Genomic DNA, 16,457 nt, shown 5'->3' with positions numbered 1-16,457 from the left:
GAGAACCCTGATCCCTGGTCTCCTCTGTGAGGCCTCTGACAGCAGAGCGGTGGGGTGAACATCTCAGAACAAGGGTCCTGGTCCTGGGAGCAACAGGGCTAGGCAGTGACACCCATCCATCAAGTCCCCACACCCACCTTTCCCCAACTGCTTTCTGAAAGGGATGTGATACATGGAAGGGCTGGGGGCCAGAGCACTAGGCAAAGTTCACAGGGCCACAGACAGAAGCAGCGAGGTGTCCAACCCTCTCTGCCCACTGCTCCTGACTAGCGCCTTGGTTCAGAAGGGCTTGCCCTCCACTTGTTCTGCTTTACAGGAGGGAGGTCCTGGCCCCTTGAAACTAGGAAAGAGAGTTCCCTTCTTCCCATCTACCTTCTGCCCCTGCTCCCTAACCAGGAAGAAAGGAAGTTATAATTGACTAGAGGCCAGAAATGGGCCAGATGCTAAACAAGAAGGCAGCAGAGAATTCCTTGGGAGGTGAAAGACCAGAGGACATATGCCCTCTCAAGGTGGCAGGTCCTGCTCCCAGAGCTCCTGCACTTCATCTTCAGGCTAAAGGCCTCAATCCCAGCCCAGACCCAGTAATCTGCCCTCCCACTCCCAGCCTCAGTTTTCAAAATGTGCTGGATATGCCACAAACACACACCTGTGAGTGGTTCTCTTTTGCATAGCTCAGTGTTTTTGAGCTTGGTGCCCTTGCATGTGCTGTCTCCTCTTCAGCAAGGCCTCCCTGCCACCCATTTGCCTAACTCCTCCTCATCCTTAAAGACTCAGCTCAGGGGCACATCCTCCACAAGTCTTCCCTGAGCCCCCCTCCTTTGTGCCCCTGAGGTCCTCATCATACTAATTATCAGTTTAGGTGTCTGTATTTTTCTCTAGACTGTGAGTTCCTTGGGGAACATCAGAGGCTTATTTGTCTTCACAGCCCAAGTGGCTGACACTTGGCTCAGTAAATGGCCATGAAATCAAATCAGAGGGGGGCACCTACGACTACAGAATGCCTCTCCGAATTCCTCATGGGAAGGCTTCATACTATCTGGGTCAATTGGGGGCTCTCAGAGGCTGCCCATCTACAGGGACAAAGGGTGGAGTGCTGGCTCCACTGGAGAAGCCAGTGGTGTTTTTCCCTGTTACTTGGCTCTCAGGCTTTCTGGAATAGGCCTAGCAGACTCTAGGGAAGGAGGATCAGAATCCACTGAAACCCATAAAACCAGGCCTAGCGATGGTGGAAAAAGCCTTCAGTTACCTCTTTGTCATTGAGCCTCAAAGTTGGAACTGGCTGCTCTGCCCAGCACTGCCAGCTGCTCATGTTCCCACTAAGGGGGCTTCTACCCAACAGAAAACCACAGGCCTCAGATGTAGGAAGTAGACTAGGCTATGGACTGAAAAGGGACTTAACTTTGAAAAATTTCATTTCCCTATGGGGGACTGCAGTGGGAAAGCCATTCCTGAGGGTAACATGGGCAACCGGGTGATACTTTGCCTGATATGCACCATGGCTTCTCCTCCCATGGTCTGTTTTGAACAATGGCTTAATACATATCTAGAAAATGTGTGTCTGTTTAGAGTTGCCTTGTTCAGGGCTGGGCCCAGCAAGGGGGCTAGAGGTAGGGGGTGAAAGGAATATGGAGTGACAACAGCCTGTTTAACACAGCTGCTGGCGGATTCCCAAGGGGCTCTATCCACTGGTGGGAAGTGCTAATTGGTTCTTACAAGTGTGAGGCCAGCATGGAGGGCCAGGGTTGAGAGTTGCTGAGCCACACCTGAAATAGGTGAGAGGAAGGGGCTGATGGTGTGCCAGGCTGCAGCCAAAATGGCAACAAACTCCAGGTGCGACAGATGCATGAGAGGGCCTCACTGTGGCAGTCCCAAATCTGTCATGTTGGCAGACGGAAGACAACCTGTGGGCTGGCCGTGGAAGCCTAAAACCTGGGGTGTACTTCTCTGGAATAAGAGCTCACAGCAGCAAGTTTCTCCTGCAGCCCTTTCAAACCAGTCTACTTTCTGCGTTCTCTCTTTGGAAAAACAGCCTGGATCCTCCCAGTTTAGAAGCGAAGGAAGTCAGGGTATTTGGTGGGAGCTGAGTAAGGCTGCAAGAGCAGGTCAGCTTATTGGAAACAGTGATCCAGCTCAGGGAAATGATGATTCTGCCTGAGAAAGCTCTTAATGTCATCAGCAGGTGGGCATTGCTCAGACACAGAAGTGGGTGCTCACGCTAAGGAACAGCTCTCATGGAGCACCCCTGTTCAGAGCTCCCTCTGGCACTGCAGGGCTCTTACCTTCACCAGGACCTGAGGCTGCTGTCCCTGGCTCCTGTACCTCCCTCTCAGTCTGTGTTTCGGCATTCTGCAGCTGAAGGGTCAGAGTCTGGGTGCCCTGAGATGTCACTGATGTGGTGGGGTTCCGGGGCTGCAGCCCAATTGCATTCATCAGACCCATGTCTCTGTCTGTCCTCCATGTGGCTCTGCTGGTTCTAGGGAGAGAAAAGCAGGCTATAGTCAGGCAAGACTTGGGACAGCTTCCCTCACAGAGCTCTGCGGGCTCCATGTCAATCCTCAGGCCTGTGCTCCCGAAGCTGCCTCCTGATGGTGGTTAACTCATCTGTGTCCATTCTCTTCCAAGGTCAGCCCATGCCCTGGGACAAAGGAAGGAGGCCACAGAACCATCCAATCTGCCAAACCCAGCTATTTTCTTTTCTTTTTTTTAGACAGTCTCACTTTGTGGCTCTGGGTAGAGTGCCGTTGTGTCATAGCTTACAGCAACCTCAAATACTTGGGCTCAAGTGATCCACTTGACTCAGCCTCCCAAGTAGCTGGTACTAAAGGTGCCCACAACATCCAGCTAGTTTTTAGAGATGGGGGTCTCACTCAGGCTCGGGCTGGTCTCAAACTCTTGAGCTCAGGCAATCCACCCGCCTTGGCCTCCCAAAGTGCTGGGATTATAGGCGTGAGCCACTGTGCCTGGCAAACCCACTTATTTTCACTCATTTCCTTACACAGTAGACCTTTTGTAGAGGTAAAGGTAGAGATGGCTGATCTCAAAAGACTCCTATTTAGATTCAAGTTTCCACTAGCTAATCCACCAAAGGGTAAATAGTGGAAGGAGGTCCTTACCTGCCTTCTAACTGTACGAGGTTGGACAATTAGGTTTGCAAACTCATCCCAGAAAAAGCACTTTTGAATGGGGGACTAGGCACTGATGTTGGTGCATAGCTTCCCAAGGGGAGTATGATATTTAGCAATGAAGTAGGTAGCACTTTTTCTAGGATGAGTTCGTGAACTTAATTGGCTGATTTCTTTTTTTTTTTTTTTTTGTAGAGACAGAGTCTCACTTTATGGCCCTCGGTAGAGTGCCGTGGCCTCACACAGCTCACAGCAACCTCCAATTCCTGGGCTTAAGCGATTCTCTTGCCTCAGCCTCCCGAGTAGCTGGGACTACAGGCGCTCGCCACAACGCCCGGCTATTTTTTGGTTGCAGTTTGGCCGGGGCCGGGTTTGAACCCACCACCCTCGGTATATGGGGCCGGCGCCTTACCGACTGAGCCACAGGCGCTGCCCTAATTGGCTGATTTCATATGATGAAAGCTCTGACGGCCATTCCAGAAAAAGAGTTCCAAAACAGCTTTGAAGGGTGGTATCACTACATAGCTTCCCAAAAGGAGTACTTCAAAGTGACTATAATAATATTCGGCAATGAGGTATGTAGCACTTTTGCCAGGATGAGTTTGTGAACTTCATTATCCAACCTTGTATGCTTTTAAGATTCTAGTTTAAATCTTGGAATTTCCAAGTGGACTAAGATTCCTTTGAACGGAAAGAACTGGAACTCTTATAAGGCTGTTCTGAAATCCTCCTCCCAGGGCCTTCTGGAAACAGACTCTTCTTGGGAGGCTGAGGCAAGAGGATTGCTTAAGCCCAAGAGTTTGAGGTTGCTGTGAGCTATGATGCTATGGCACTTTACCAGAGCAACACAGTGAGACAAGGAAGGAAGGAAGAGAGGGAGGGAGGGAGGAAGGGAGGGAAAAAAAGGATAGGGGAGGGGAGGGGAGAGAAAAGAAACAGACTTCTATAGGGAGGGAGCACAAACTGCCCCTAAGAGGTCCCGGCCCTAGGCCAGTACTTCCTTCTCCCTGGACACTTCCCAGGCTAGACCCTTGGGATGGCAGGAGCTTGCAGCAGAGGCAGCCCAGGACTTCTGCAATATCACCAAACACTCCTATTTCTAGTTGCTCTGGGATTATTCCTCTAGCTGTGCCCAACAATTCCTATAGGAAGTGGCAATTGCCTTGAGTTTATCATTGACCTAGCACTTTTGTTTTTTCAAAACTTCAGTCTTCATTAGCAAATTCAGTGATATAGGATCAATACCAGATTTCTACTGTCTAACTGCCCCTGGAGAGGCTTTATCCCTGGGCTGCAGTCCTGGGCAGCTTGGGCTTGGGGTCTGGGCCATCTAAGAGATCCCCCTGCAGATTCTCCTTGGGTCATGGAGCAGACTTTGTGGGTCAGCATCTTTCTTCAGTGCCCTGTTTTCTTACTTCACTCCAAGGTGCCCAGACACCATGGCCAAGATGGGAGGAACTTAGGGGGTATTCTAAAGCAAGACTTCGAGAGTGGAGGTTTTGTTCTCACTCTTAGCCATGGAACACTTTTCTCAAGTGAAACCATCTGCAAAAGCTCAATACATGAAACAGATCAATGAGAAGCTGCGCTGGTTGGGGTGGGGCCCAGAGCCCTGGAGCACAGTCTGAGGGTGCTGCCTGAGAGCCCATCAAAAGCAGGAGGGGGTGTGACTGGGTTACCTATAGTCCTCACTGCTAGGAAGGATTGCTTGAGCCCAAGAGTTTGAGGTTACAGTGAGCTATGATCATGCCAGTGAGTAGCCAGTGAATAGCCACTGCACTCTAGCTTGGATGACATAGTGAGACCCCATCTCAAAAAAATTAATAGGGCGGCACCTGAGGCTCAAAGGAGTAGGGCACCGGCCCCATATTACCGGAGGTGGTGGGTTCAAACCCAGCCCCGGCCAAAAACTGCAAAAAAAATTAATAAACAGGCTTGGCATCTGTAGCTCAGTGGTTAAGGCAGCAGCCACATACAGCCCGGGCCTGCCAAACAGTGATGACAACTATAACAAAAAATAGCCAGGCGTTGTGGTGGGCGCCTGTAGTCCTAGCAACTTGGGAGGCTAAGGCAAGAGAATCGCTTAAGCCCAGGAGTTCGAGGTTGGTGTGAGTTATGATGCTAAAACACTCTACCAAGGGTGACAAAGTGAGACTCTATCTCAAAACACACACACACACACACACACACACACACACACACACACACACACACACACACACACACACACACACACACACACACACACACACACACACACACACACACACACACACACACACACACACACACACACACACACACACACACACACACACACACACACACGGAAGGGATGGGCCCCAGCCAGCTGCTCCTCCCCTACTTCCCACGTACCCAGGCCGTTCGCTGCTCCTGCTGCTGGAATGGACAGTGAAGACAGTCTCGTTCAGCTGGTCCCAGTAGTATTCAACACCAGAGTTTAAGGCTCTAAAAATCAGTTGGGAAGGATGGAGAAGAGAAGGTAAAAGACATTAGAGAGAGAATGATAAGAGCTCCTTAAAAGTCCTGGGCTTTGTGGACTGTGGCTTGGCAGCTTATCCTTACTCTGTCCTAGGCCTGGGCTGAGACCCAAATCTATCTTTAGAGGGTCACAAACATTCTGGGCTTCACCTGGGAGAATATAGCCACAGCCAAACAAAATGCTCTTCCTTTCACCACTCTGTACTATGCCCCTCCTAGCTCCTTTTAGAGGACCTATAGATTTGGGGTGATTTGCAGACCACCCCTTTAAAAAATAGTTTGACTATCCCTAAGCATCACTGGGGTTTAGTTCCAAGACTCCCACTGATGCTCAAGACCCTTATATAAAATGGTACTCTACTGGCATATAACCTATGCACATCTTCCTGTATACTCACAATCATCTCTAGATTACTTATAAGACCTAGTACAGGCTCAGCACCCGTAGCACAGTGCTGGTTACGGCGCCAGCCACATACACCGAGGGTGGCGGGTTTGAACCCGGCCCAGGCCAGCTAAACAATGACAACCGCAATAAAAAATAGCCGGGTGTTGTGGTGGGTACCTTTAGTCCCAGCTACTTGGGAGGCTGAGGCAAGAGAATCGTTTAAGCCCAAGAGTTTGAGGCTGCTGTGAGCTGTGATGCCACAGCACTCTATGAGGGCGACATAATGAGACTGTCTCAAAAAAAAAAAGACCTGGTGCAACATAAATGCGTTATATCATATATATATATATATTTTTTTTGAGACAGAGTCGCATTTTGCCAACTTCGGTAGAGTACTCACAGCAACCTCAAACTCTTGGGCTCAAGTGATCCTCTTGCCTCAGTCTCCCAAGTAGCCGGGACTATAGTGCTTGACTATTTTTAGAGATAAGGTCTCACTCTTGCTCAAGCTGGTCTCAAATACTTCAGGCTCAGGCAATCCACCAGCCTCACCCTCCCAGAGTGCTAGGATTATAGGCGTGAACCACCGTGTCCGGCCTCATATACCACATTACTATTTGCATTTTTCAACTATATTTTAAAATTTGTATTATTTTTGTTTTTTGAGAAAGGGTCTTATTCTGTTGCCCCGGCTAGAGTGCAATGGCGTTATCATAGCTCAAGCTGTAATCTCAAAATCCTGGGCTGAATGATCCTCCTGCCTCAGCCTCCCATGTAGCCAGGACTACAGGCACACACTACTATATCCAGCTAATATTTTTCCTATTTTTTCGTAGAGACAGGGTCTTATTATGTTGCTCAGGCTGATCTCAAATTCCTGGCCTCAGGTAATCCTCCTGCCTCAGCCTCTCAAAGTGCTAGCATTATAGTTGTGACCACCAAACCAGGCCTGTTTTGTTATTTTACTGCTGCTTTTATCACCCCCCACCCCCGTATTTTCAATTTGTGGTTGGCTGAATCCCTGGATACAGAGTTGTGTACCAAGGGATGGCTGTATCTTCTTCTTCTAACTACTTAGCTATTTGGGGGGCTTGGGAGTTGTCTGAGAACAGCACAGGCAATGCAGTTGGCAAAGGTGAGAGAAAGCTACCTTACATTAGGGAAGAGGCAAATGGCCAGAAATTAACAGCAGAGGCCTCCAAAAACTAAGTCATTACTGTACTTTTTTGGTGAGCAAATCCTGGCTAAATTAGGCACTAGTGAAGACAGCTGCCAGGAAGCCTCTGATTACAAACTTGTCAAAATTTATTGATAGGCTGCAATACCATGTAGGTCCCTGCCAAACCTTTCTTCTGTAGTTCTTGCTAGCCAGGGCTGATTAGTGACAACAAACTGTTCATACCAACCCTACAACAAATCATGTACTGCCTGACCTGGAACTCTCCTTGCTATCTCAGAAAAGAGGCCAACAGAAGGCCCATTGTCTGAGCTGGGACTGTCAGTATGATGCTGGTGGCCAAAAGATCCCTTGGAACACTTTCCATCAGGGCAGCATTGCAGCCTTAGCTCAGAACGGGAAGCCTGGTTATTTCAAACAGAACAGGGCTGCAGCTATTGTCTCAATATGCTATTTTACTCTCCTGCTCTATCCCAATCTTTTCTGCTCCCCATAATCAGGTCTAATTCTAAGCTCTGATTTGTTTTGCTTTCTGTGGTCAGAGAACTTGACTACGATGAGCTTGTGGGTTTGGTTTAAATTCTGGGCACTGAACCAAGGAATAGAGTTGAAGACTCACTCTCTGACTATTGCAGCTCTTAGTCTTTAATGCCCAATGCCACTGATTCAGGCAGATAACCTGAAGAATGATCCCAACCATTCCCTTCCTTCTTGGGTCTCAGTGAGGATAAATGAGTCACTGTTTGCTCTAGTTTCTCCCTGGGAGCTACACAAACATGCAAAGGGAGGAAGAGTGGGAGGGCCAATCAGGGTGGACCTTTTCAAATGGACTTGCACTTAACACCTGGCTTCTTCCAACAGCTGGAAGCTATGCTTCTGGGCTTGGCTCAACAACTTCCTCACTCCTGGGGCCTTCCTGGGCTCCCTGGACATACCTAAGTGCCAGCCTGGTGCCCTCAGTGAACACAAAGCTCTTTCCACAGAACTTCTAGCTTCAAACTTCCCAACATCTAGGGAATATTCCCTTTGAGAACATTCTTCTTCCGTCTATAAGTTGCATGGCTACAGAGGACAAGATCACACAGCTCTCTCCCCGGAAAGGGCTATTTCTGCAACACAGGAAAGAGCTGGCACCTGGCTCTTACAGCCTCACCTGAAAGACGTTAGTCTCTGTGGTAATTCTGGCTCCCCTACTGATTCAGGGGCATGTCTTTTCCCTCCTTGGGCAGTAATGCTTGATTCTAACTACCATATTCAGTGGTGGCTCCCTCTGAAGAGACAGCTGTCAGAACTCCACAAGCTCAGCCTACTCTTCACTGCCGAGTCTCTCAATTCTGTCTTCTGAGCTGACTCTGAGAAGCAGTGGCCTTCCCAGCACTCCCATTCCCCAACACACACGTAGGGCTGAAACCAGAGTGAGGAAGCACCCCTCACATCAGTCTGGAGCTGCACACCCACTATGCTTGGGTGGTGTTGGCTGAGGCACAGCCTAGGACGGGTGTGGGTGGGGGGAGCAGAGCACAGGAAAAGGAGCACCTCACAGCCAGGAAGGGTAGGGTGACTGAGCTATCAGTCCCCTGGGGCTTTCTTTGCACAGGGGCTGAAGGGCCAGTTGTTTGTCTTCTCACCGGTGGTAAGAATTTCTTGCCCTGGAGAGATGAAGAATTTTCTGTCTTTGGTCTGTTGTCAAGTAAGGTTTTAGTATCATCAAGAGATGCCCCAGGAGCTTGTTCCCTTGGGCATCTCTTGGTGATACTAAAACCTCACTTGACAATAGGCAGGCAGACAGACAAAGGAGAGTGCTGAGGCTAAGACAATGGAGAATTTAAGAGCAATACAGAGAGCACAAAATGTGGTATAGCTGCCTGTGCTTGGGACAAAGGCAGACAACCACCTGTGGTGGAGGGAGAGCTACAATACTGGCCCAGCTGGCTGGCTGGATCCTGTGCCCTTGGCAATGGGTGTGAGGAGGGATAGGCAGCAGCCTTTGAAAAACACAATGCCCCTGAGCTCCTGCTTCCCGGTTGGTTCTCCCTACTCTAATCAGACCAGTAGCAGATAAATAAGCTCACTTCTTGTTGGGGGAACCTAATGTAGCCCCCTCAAACCCTTTTCCCCTCCCCCTCCTCCTTCTCTCCTCCTAAGACAAAGACACAAAGGATCCAGCTAGCACCAACCCCCAAAAGTTCCCCAGAAAGACACTACTCTGAGGGGCAACCTGAGGAATGTGCCCACCCCCCAGGCCCCAATAAAAGGGGTCTCTAACTGCCCCTGGGTGCAGACGCCATCTTTGCACTGCCCAGGCAGGTCAACCTCCCCTTTCAATAAACCTGGCCTGAACATCTCCTCTGCCGCATCCTCTCTGGGCACCACCATTTACACCTGTCACTTCTCTTATATTTTGCACTCAATCACCTGACCCTCTTAAATGCATACACATAATCTAGACCTGCACACTTTACCTGAGGTCCTAAAGAATTACAAAATTATGTGTGTATGCTGTGGTATAATTTTCTGTGGAAGTGAGTACACTGTTTTCATCAGAACTTTAAAGAGTTTTTTGTTTTTTTTTTGGTTTTTGGCCGGGGCTAGGTTTGAACCCACCACCTCCAGCATATGGGACCGGCGCCCTACTCCTTGAGCCACAGGCCCGCCAAGAGTTTTTTTTTTTGGAGACAGAGTCTTACTATGTCCCCCTCGGTAGAGTGCTATGACATCACAGCTCATAGCAACCTCAAACTCTTGGGCTTAAGCGATTCTCTTGTCTCAGCCTCCCAAGTAGCTGGGACTACAGGTGCCCGCCAGAACGCTCGGCTATTTTTTTGTTGTGGTTGTCATTGCTGTTTAGCAGGCCTGGGCCAGGCTGTAACCTGACAGCTTCAATATATGTGGCCAGTGCCCTACTCACTGAGCTATGGGTGCCAAGCCTTTAAAGAAGTTTTTGATGGAAAAAAAGGTTAAGAACCAAGCACTGAGCCTGGTTCTGGTTCTTTACCTTTTTTAAAGAGAGAGAGCAACCTTCTCTCTCTCTAAGAGAAGAGAGCAACCTTCTCTGCCCTCAGTTGGTTCAATTAGGTGTGTAATGGGACACTGTCTCACATGCCTAATGCTAGTGCCATCTTAGTGAAGAGGCTTGGGTTCTGGAAGGCAAGAGAGTTGCCCAGGCATCCTGAGATGGTTTAGGCCTACTGAGACTTTGGGATGCTGAGGATGCCATATGGGGGAAAGAGAAAACAGAGGGCAAAGCCAGCTCCATGTTTGGATGAGGTGACAGTGAGTCACATCGTGTATGTAGACTGGGGTTTCAGACATAAACCCTTTTGTGGGGCCACAACAGACAGGGTGTAGAGATTCTGCCTCTGTAAGAGCAGAACACTTTACAAGGGAGGGGCCTGGGAATTTGGTTGGGTCAAAGATCAGTGTGCGAGACACAGATGAAACAACACTGCTGAAAAAGAAAGTCTCAGAGAAACAGGGAAAGAAACTATAATGTTGGTGAGAATAAAAGTAGGTCTAGAGTTCTGTGCCAGTTTTGGGAACAATGCCTGTTAGATTCCTCTTATGAATTTCTTGGGACTACAGACATGTCGGGGGAAAGGCAAAACCCAACAGGCCAGTGTCTGTGCTAACAGTGGAAGAGTGAAAGACGTAGGCTGGAAAAGCACAGAGAGATGGTGGAAAAATGCTCTTTGGAGCAAGTAGCTGGCAACCAAAGCAATCTCCTAGCTCTAAGAGTGGCCGTTCTTTGTCAGGCTCAGACAGTAGCCTCTCTTTGAGAGAGGCTCTAAAAATTCAAGATGGAGGGCGGCGCCTGTGGCTCGTCGGTAAGGCACCGGCCCCATATACTGAGGGTGGCGGGTTCAAACCCGGCCCCAGCCAAACTGCAACCAAAAAATAGCCAGGTGTTGTGGCAGGTGCCTGTAGTCCCAGCTGAGGGAAGAGAATCACTTAAGCCCAGGAGTTGGAGGTTGCTGTGAGCTGTGTGAGGCCACGGCACTCTACCGAGGGCCAGAAAGTGAGACTCTGTCTCTACAAAAAAAAAAAGAAAATTCAAGATGGAATGCAAAAGCTACCTCAGCACAAGGTTTTCTTCTTCCTGGGCCACTGACCTCCACTGAGGAGGGCTCAATGAACTGATCCAACACACACTCTAGCAGAAAACACTGAGGGCCCCAGACACACCACCAGACCTGTCACACCACACTTTGTGAACACTCTTGGAGAAGACTCTGCATCAAGTCGAGTATAGCATTAGGACAGCCTGGAGGGAGAAGTGGCATTTAGTCGGCTGGAACCCTGCAGTGTCCCACGCAGCAATCAGCCTGATCTGCAGTGAAGCACAGAGCTTCACCCTCCCCACCTGGCTGGGCCTGCAAACTGATGACAAATCTGGCTGACTCCCAGGATCTTGCGTGAATGGATCTTGGACAGACCTCTAACCTCCAAAAAGCCAGTAGAGGCAGGTGTCATTAGGATATAAGACACGAGAAATGTATTGGTTCCTTGTGCCCTCCTATTCCTAACTTTTAGATCAGATAATAATCATTTTTATTTTAAATTGTTTTTCAATCTGCTTTCACGATCATGAAGCCAGAGCTTCAAGTAAAAAGGAAAATAGGCAGGACACAAAGACAGGCTGTTAGAGATCAGTAGCTTGACAAATTAGGATTTTTTTTGTTTGTTTTTTGAGAGACAGAGTCTTATTTTGTCGCCCTTGGTAGAGTGCCGTGGCATCACAGTTCACAGCAACCTCCAGCTCTTGGGCTTAGATGATTCTCTTGCCTCAGCCTCCCGAGTAGCTGGGACTACAGGCGCTTGTCACAATGCCCAACTATGTTTTGTTGCAGTTTGGCTGGTGCCGGGTTTGAACCTGCTACCCTCGGTATATGGGGCTGGCACCCTACTCACTGAGCCACAGGCTCCGCCTGACAAATTAGGGTTTTAACAATATTCTATTTCCAATTTTATTTGTTAAGTTAATGTCTACAGCATTTATACAAACCCAAGACCACCTGTTGGATTTTTCAAAAAGCATTTTTAAAAAGCATCTTTGATATCTAAGCTTTTGCCTGCAGGGAAACGTTAGTACCACTAGGACGCCAGAGAAGAAGGGAAAACAAAGAAAAAAAAATACTGCCTTTAATTCAAGACACAACCACAAAACCTAGTCTTTTTTTTTTTTTTTGTAGAGACAGAGTCTCACTTTATGGCCCTTGGTAGAGTGCTGTGGCATCACACAGCTCACAGCAACCTCCAACTCCTGGGCTTCAGCGATTCTCTTGCTTCAGCCTCCCGAGTAGCTGGGACTACAGGCGCCCGCCACAATGCCCAGCTATTTTTTGGTTGCAGTTCAGCCGGGGCCGGGTTTGAACCCGCCACCCTCGGTATATGGGGCCGGCACCTTACCGACTGAGCCACAGGCGCCTCCCCAAAACCTAGTCTTTTAATGATATCTAGGATGGGGAGCTGCAGAAACAGGGTCCTTTAGGAAGTGGCACTTGGGAATGAGGCAGGCTCTAGCAGGATTTAAATTTCACATATGAAAGACCCCACCTGACTGGCCAGGTCCATGGGTGAATGCTAATTACTTCAACTAGTCATCTGCCCAGATAACCCCTTACCTCCCACACCCTGAGCCACTTACTCTGGTCGGCAGATCACCAGGTCTCCTTTGTTGGTACCATAGGCAAGGCCGAGCCCTGGCTCAGGCAGCCAGCGGGCAGAATTGATGCTGACATGTCTCCGCTGATCAGCAGGCATAGGGTAAAGGACATTGAAAACTCTCTGGGTGGAGAATAAGGGAAGAAAAGAAATTAAGATAACAATTTGTTATCAAGAATAATAAAATCTAGGGAGAAACAAATTAACCATAGGGAGGAAAGAAGATGGTTAGGCTTGGAATGGACTGACTCCTAACTCATGTTTGAGAATTTAGGGTACCAAGAGAGAGTGGAACTCTCTTATTATTGGTGTGAGCTAAGTCTCTTTCAAGAAATACTAGGAGTCCCTTTCTTCCTCCCAAAATCTCTGGTGCTCTTTCTTTCGAACTTGGGCCCTGCAGAATGGCTCCCAAAAAGAAGGGTGGCGAAAAGAAGCGGGACCAGTCTACCATTGATGAGGTGGTGACTCAAGAATACACCATCAACATTTATAAGCGCATCCATGGAGTGGGCTTCAAGAATTGTGCCTCTCGGGCACTCAAAGAGATCCAGAAATTTGCCATGAAAGAGACGGTCTCCAGATGTGCACATTGATATAGGTTCAACAAAGCTGTCTGGGCCAAAGGCATAAGGAATGTCCCATATCATATCCATGTGCAGTTGCCCAGAAAAAATAATGAAGATGAAGATTCACTAAACAATCTCTACACTTTGGTTACCTATGTATCTGTTAACCACTTTCAAAAATCCACTTCAAAAAGTCAGGTGGCGCCTGTGGCTCAAAGGGGTAGGGCGCCGGCCCCATATGCCAGAGGTGGCAGGTTCAAACCCAGCCCCGGCCAAAAGCTGCAAAAAACAAAACAAAACAAAATCTACAGTCAATATGGATGAGAACTGGTGATTGTCAGACACATCAAAGTTATAAGACACACACAAAAAAGAAGTATTAGGGGATATACTTGATGTGCTCTCCTTAGAGCTTTTTAGTACATCTAATTTTGTTACTTTTAAGTTAACTCCTTGGAAAGGCCCAGAGAACCATACCAGAAAGGACTGCCCAAAACTTTCCTCTGACTAGACCAACCAGTGAGAGTCAACCTTGGCTGGTAGTCCTGTTACCACGGAAATCACAGTTCTCTCACAGCAACAGGGAGTTAGAGCTGAAAGAGGGCGGGAGGGGGTGATAACATCAGAGAACATTTTTAATTCATCTAATTAAAAGCAATGTTAAAACAGCTATTGTTAAGGAAACCTAAAAGGTGCATTAAGTGGAAGAAGCAGGGTAGAGGGGAATCTTGAATACTCAGGTACACGATTTCTTTCTTGCTCATATAAATGTCACCATTAAATAGGTCAGTTCCCTTTCTCAAGGAGAAATATTCTCAAAACAAAGAAAGCAAAAAACAAAAGACAAACAACAACAACAAAAGATTCTCCTTTCAGTAGTGTGTATCTTTCCAAGGTAATATTTTCTGAGAGTTAATTGTGTCTAGAGTTTGGGCTGAAGGTAAAAAGATGGCCTCATAGGCTCTGTGGCCATTGACTTACAGGGTGTTTCTTAAGCACATAGGTCAGAAATAGGCCTAGGCCAGTGGAAGAATGAAATACCTGGGTCTGAGTCCTACTCATAATAATCTCTCTAGATTTCAGTTTAGAAAGAGCACATGCGGGTGGCGCCTGTGGTTCAGTCGGTAAGGCGCCGGCCCCATATACTGAGGGGGGCGAGTTCAAACTCAGCCCCGGCTGAACTGCAACCAAAAAATAGCCGGGCATTGTGGCGGCGCCTGTAGTCCCAGCTACTCAGGAGGCTGAGGCATGAGAATCGCTTAAGCCCAGGAGTTGGAGGTTGCTGTGAGCTGTGTGATGCCATGGCACTCTACTGAGGGCCATAAAGTGAGACTCTTGTCTCTATTAAAAAAAAAAAAAAGAAAGAGCACATGTATTCAAATAATTTGGGAGGTTAAAAGAAGATGATGTATATAAAGTATATGGCAGGGCTGAAGTTCAAAAATGTTAACTGCTATTAATATCAGGAACCTGCATCTGGGACTTCAAAAAACATCATTAGGGCCTGTGAAAAGGACATAAAAGTGAAAATCTATAATCTGGAGTTTATTTCCCTTCTAGTTCCCTCCAGGCTTTGGGGGGGTTTTTTTGAGACTGAGTTTTGTTATGTCGCCCTCGGTAGAGTGCCGTGGCATCCTAGCTCACTTTTGGGCTTAAATGATTCTCTTGCCTCAGCCACCGTAGTAGCTGGGATTATACGTACCCACCACAACGCCTGGCTATTTTTTTGTTGTAGTTGTCATTGTTTTTAGCAGGCTCAGGCTAGGTTCAAACCCGCCAGCCCTGGTGTATGTGCCTGGTGCCCTAACCACTGAACATGGGTGCCAAGCTACTCCCCCAAGTTTTAACCTATAAAATATGAACTTTATCTGCCTTTACCTGCCTCCAGGATATGATTTTAGAAAGTAATACTCATAAAATAAATTTAGGATGGTACAATATTTATTTTTATGATTATCTAGATAAGAGAGAGGGAGAGATGAAAGAGAAGAAAGAATTGAGCTTCCTTGGGTACCTGTCTGAAAGGCCTGTACCTGGAAAGTCTCTAGAAAGGCGAAGACAGCAGCATGTGTGTTCAATATTCTGAAACACACAGAGAAGAATCCTGTTATGAGTAATATTCCGATGTTATGGTGCTGAGAAATATGCCTGGGTAGCTAATGGCACTCTTCTGGAAAGGTGCTGCTGTATAGTTCCAAGGTTAAATCGGCTTTCATACACATGGAATTGGCTCCGGTTTGAAGCACAAAACTGCTTGACCTATGGTTGTTGGAAAAAAAGTTCTCCTGCCAGCCGGGTGTTGTGGCTCACTCCTGTAATTCTAGCACTGTGGGAGGCTGAGGAGGGAGGATTGCTTGAGCTCAGGAGTTCCAGGCTTGTCTGAGTCAGAGTGAGACCCTAACTCATGGGAAAAAATGGAAAAACCCAGCTGGGCGCCGCGGCAAGCACCTGTAATCCCAGTGGCTTCGGAGGCTGAGGCAGCAGGATGCCCACAGCCTGAGTTTGAGGCTGCAGTAAGCTACGATGCCCACTGTACTCTGCTCAGGGCATAGGGCAGAACTCTGGCTTGACAAAAACAAACAAACAAACAAAAAGTTCCTTTGTCCTCCTGTACGCCTCAACTCCAAATGTAAAGAATTAGCCAGATGCCTGTAATCCTAGCATCCTGGGAGGCCGAGGCAGATGGATTGCTTGAGCTCAGGAGTTTGAGACCAGCATGAGTAAGAGCAAGACTTGGTCTCTAAAAACAGCTGGGCTCGGTGGTTCATGCTTATAATCCTAGCACTCTGGGAGGCTGAGGTGGGTGGATTGCCCTGAGCTCACAGGTTTGAGACTAGCCTGAGCAAGAGCAAGACCCCATCTTTAAAAATAGCCGGGTGTTGGGCGGCGCCTGTAGCTCAAGGAGTAGGGTGCCGATCCCATATGCCGGAGGTGGTGGGTTCAAACCCAGCCCCGGCCAAAAAAAAAAAAGTGGCAGCGCCTGTGGCTCAGTGAGTAGGGCGCCGGCCCCATATGCCGAGGGTGGCGGGTTCAAACCCAGC

General features: G+C 48.2%; 1 protein-coding gene across 8 annotated transcripts in view; it reads right to left on the bottom strand.

The window, feature by feature from the left end:
* AMBRA1 (autophagy and beclin 1 regulator 1) overlaps positions 1-16,457 on the bottom strand; it is a 252,765-nt gene that overhangs the window by 6,845 nt on the left and 229,463 nt on the right. For all 8 annotated transcript variants that reach the window (XM_053560500.1, XM_053560499.1, XM_053560502.1 and 5 more), the window contains 3 exons: positions 12,834-12,973; positions 5,499-5,591; positions 2,280-2,473 (listed from right to left, as the gene is read on the bottom strand). In XM_053560500.1, the coding sequence (XP_053416475.1) occupies positions 2,280-2,473; positions 5,499-5,591; positions 12,834-12,973 (427 nt within the window). The remainder of the gene's footprint in view (positions 1-2,279; positions 2,474-5,498; positions 5,592-12,833; positions 12,974-16,457) is intronic.

The sequence above is a fragment of the Nycticebus coucang genome, chromosome 14 (genome assembly GCF_027406575.1).
Source record: "Nycticebus coucang isolate mNycCou1 chromosome 14, mNycCou1.pri, whole genome shotgun sequence".
Classification (NCBI taxonomy): domain Eukaryota; kingdom Metazoa; phylum Chordata; class Mammalia; order Primates; family Lorisidae; genus Nycticebus; species Nycticebus coucang.
The sequence above is the reverse complement of the archived record's forward strand: the minus strand, read 5'-3'. Positions and strand labels throughout refer to the sequence as shown.